Genomic DNA, 3,746 nt, shown 5'->3' on the forward strand with positions numbered 1-3,746 from the left:
CTCCGAGGCTGTAGCGCCGCAGTGACCTCTACGGTGTCGACGTCGGCGCCGGCGAAGATAAATCGTCGTCAGAGGCGGCAGAAAATGAGGGAGAGGGAGAGATGAGAAGGGCGGGGAAGGGCGAGAGGCGTCGTCGTCGGATACGGTGGAGAAGAGTCGGAGAAGAAAAAAAAAGAAAAAAGCAAAAAAAAAAAAGTCGCGGCGCGACCTTAACGGGGTCGGAGGCGAGGAAGGTGGGGGATGCATGGACGAGGGCAAGGGCGAGGGCGAGAGCATGAGGGTGAGAGGCGAGACGGACCGTTTCTGCCTCCGCTCCGCCTCCGCTCTACCGGTGAGAAAAAAAAAAAGAACGAGAGAAACAAAGAGGAGAGAGAAAGAGGAAAGAGAAAAAGTAAAAAGGGTATTTTGGTCAGTTTGCTGAAAAAGTGGACCGAATCTGCAAAAACGAAAAAGGTGGCCCGATTTTGCAAAAGCCCAAAATAAGTGAATTTTTTATGCAAATTGGCCTAAATAATAAAACAGCAGCTTATTACAACAAAAAAGAATACGAAAAACACGACAAAATACCGACCGTCCCTAGAGCAAGTGGCAAAGGTATTGGTGGTTGGTACCCGAGACCCAAATTCGAATTCTAGTTGATTCACATTTCTAGCTAAGTTTATTTTTAAATGAAATAAACAAAGCGGGTAGCGACTATCTATCTCTCTCTCAAAAAAAAAAAAAAAAAAAAACTGGACAAAATCAATGAATGCATATGCCAGGAACTGTCCACTGAAACTTCCCCGTCATTCTCTCTGCGAGAGACCCAGCCCTGTACTTCTTCCAGTCCTGAAGAACACTCCTCAAATCATGCAGCTTGCCCGCGAGCCCGATGCAGCAGTTCGCGTGCACCGTGCAGACCCTGTTCAGATCTTTCGCGAGTTGGCAGAATCCGCTGCAGTAAGCAGTGTCCAAGAATTGTATCTTCACTTTCAGCCGGGCCGATAACTCGCCTTTTATCAGATTGAACACATTCTGCTCATGCTTGCCCGGATATTTATCTCTGGACAGCTGCCAGTTCTTGTAGAACTCGACAGTCCTTTCGCAGGACCTGACGTAGAGGAACCCTCCATTGGGGAAGTTCACCAGACTGTCGGGGTCCCCCACGAAGAAATCACTCGATATCGCGATGTGAGATGCGATCGCGATGTGTCTCAACGGATTCCGAAACCACAATATGTCCACATCCTAACAAGTGTAACAAGTTACTCCACAATGTGTAGCAATCCAACTACATTAATTCAAAGAACAGCAGCAGCAGAAGTATAAGTCTATAAGATCGTCGCGTACCGTGAAAAGAAAGTTGTAGCCGAGCTCGAGAATGGTTTGCTGGAACTTGTTCCTGCCCCACATCATCTCAAGGTAGTCTTTGGTCATGTAGATCTTCTCCGACTTGTAGTCGGCGCCGCGCGTCTCGAGGAAGTAGCAATGAGGGTGCAGTGACCTGCACCTCTCGAAAGCCTTTGGATCCATTGCCACGATGAGGACATGGTCTAGGAGATGCTGTATCTCTTCGCCTTCGCGGAAGCTCTCGAGGAATAGGTCGAGGAGGGAGTTTGGCGCCGCCCACGCCTCGTTGATCGAGGTCATGATCACCGTGCCGTCGTCCATCGCCGCGTTCTTCAGCAGCTGGGCCAGATCTTGTGATGTTGTGTCCTGCTGATACAGTTGCAAAATTTAGTACATATACATAATTGGTTTCCTCAAAACCAAAACTCTTTCAGGAAGGAAAAAAAAAAGAAAAAAGAAAAAAAGAGGCAAAAGTAGAGCACAAGAAATTGTGAGAATTAGCTATAATTTTTGGGTACAAAATGATCAGGTGAAGTAATCGGTTCGATTTCGATAACAATCCTAACAAAATCAAATTTTCAGTTTAGTGAATCTATGAATTGATCCAAATCGAATCAAATCAGTCCAAATTGAACCTAGTTGGATCGGTTTGGTTTGAAGCTTAAGACAGTATGCAGTTTATGAATCCTTCAGGTTTACAAAAGTTAAAAAAGAACGAAACCAAATCGAAAACGAATGATAATCGAAACAAAACATGCTTTTATTTGGATTGTTTGTTAATTTGTTTTTCGGTTTGGAACAAATTACAAAAACACCCCTAAAATATAAGAGTACCATTTCAGGAGGAGCCAAGTTGGTTTCATAAGCTTTTTCGCAGAAGCCGTGTTTGGTTCATCAACTTGTCAGCAAAAGCTGCTGAAGTATGGCCATTGATCAAGTCGATATCTCGACCGGATCGCCGCCCGGATCAGCCGAGATGCTCTATGAACAGTATCAGAGCAGCAGCCATAGTGCCCCATGAAAGATATCAGAAGGTTTGCAAGACTGGCTCATCTCCCCCTTCATCTTGATACTCTCTCTCTCTCTCTCTCTCTTATAGAGAAGATGAAAAAACAGAGTGAGGAGAGAGAGGAGAGTGGACAAACAAACATGTTTTGTACTATTCTAATATGTGACTTGGTTTCGTTTTACTTTTGTCGAATATTTAAGTCAAATAAAATGAGCTAGATTTTGCTGTACAACGACCATCTTGTATTCTTTTCAGGTTACTTTAAACAATGAACTTTAAAAAAATTAAGTTTTTTTTTTTTAAAAAAAAGATAAGAAAATATAATAATATTTGGAAAATTGGGACACATTATAATATATATATAAACTGTAAATATGCAGGACTAGTGTGAAAGGGGACATAACATGTTGCTTTCCACATGGTGGCTTTTTTGTCTACTATGAGTTTAATTAGAGTGATTATCACAGGAAGATATGATTAAGTTCTTTTATTTATAGAAGAAGTGGAAAATTAAAGCTTTGTTTGCGTAGACATAATAGTTTAAGCAGAGAAGGGATTGGTGATATGTATAGGTTTATGGGACGGGGGGGCCATCAAAAAGATGCAGAGAGGTGGGTCATTGTCCCTTTTGATTTGTTAATGATTGGAAGATGAGAGAGCAGATCAAAGCATTCCCATCGACGATTGATGTTTTTAAACAATTTATTGCAAAATTAAATTTTTCTAATATTTATCAAATGGCTCAATAAGCTTTTTTTCTTTCTAATTAAAATTATTGATTCACTGTCCTTCGATGCCAGCGAGTATTTTATAAGACTTCGAAATATAAAAAATGTTATATTTTCCTTCAAAAGTAAGGGGAGCCTACGTTTAGTTTCTATTAATTTTTTTAGATGTATAGAACAGGACAAAATTAATTTTTTTTTTATATTTCGAGGTTAAGATTATTATTAATTAGTACCTTCCGAATAGATTATAAATTTTAAAATCAAAAAATTATTTTGAAAAGCCTAGAGCTTCAAAAGGTTCTCCCTACTTTTTTATTTCTTTTTTTTTTTTTTTTTCTCTTAGTTCTTATTTGTGGCCCCTAATGAGATATGTAATTCTATCATTTGGTTACGTACATGTACATGGTCACCGACAATTTTGGATTACTTTATTCAAATGGGTAATTTAAATTTTTAGGCCTTGGTTTAGAGAATATATATATATAGAGAGAGAGAGAGAGATATATATATATATATATATATAGGATTAATTGTATATAGGTCTCTGCGAAATATAGTGAATTACAAATGTATTCCGGATGGTGCATTCTCTCTTTCTCGTTCTCGCTCGGAACTAATGTTTTCAAATATGTTCCTATTGAAAAATTTAGATAATTATCATAGGTTAAATATATAATTTT

At 39.5% G+C, this 3,746-nt stretch overlaps 1 protein-coding gene across 2 annotated transcripts; it reads right to left on the reverse strand.

The window, feature by feature from the left end:
- Window positions 721-2,253, reverse strand: LOC109717590 (uncharacterized protein At4g15970-like). Of its 2 annotated transcripts, none has more exons than XM_020243448.1 (3): window positions 2,164-2,253; window positions 1,330-1,695; window positions 721-1,227 (listed from the first exon to the last, which is right to left on the reverse strand). In XM_020243448.1, exons 1-3 carry the CDS (start codon window positions 2,164-2,166, stop codon window positions 742-744), a joined length of 855 nt encoding a protein of 284 aa, XP_020099037.1. In that variant the 5' UTR covers window positions 2,167-2,253; the 3' UTR covers window positions 721-741. The 2 variants fall into 2 exon arrangements, with proteins under 2 accessions (XP_020099037.1, XP_020099029.1); XM_020243440.1 differs by having other exon boundaries at window positions 1,330-1,698; window positions 2,164-2,235.

The sequence above is a fragment of the Ananas comosus genome, linkage group 1 (assembly GCF_001540865.1).
Source record: "Ananas comosus cultivar F153 linkage group 1, ASM154086v1, whole genome shotgun sequence".
NCBI lineage: Eukaryota > Viridiplantae > Streptophyta > Magnoliopsida > Poales > Bromeliaceae > Ananas > Ananas comosus.

What these genes read in the sequence shown, in the direction of transcription:
- LOC109717590 (XM_020243440.1), bottom strand. An exon ending in GCTACAACTTTCTTTTCACG is followed by an intron (nt 1,228 to 1,329) that starts GTACGCGACGAT and finishes TACACTTGTTAG; the next exon opens with GATGTGGACATATTGTGGTT.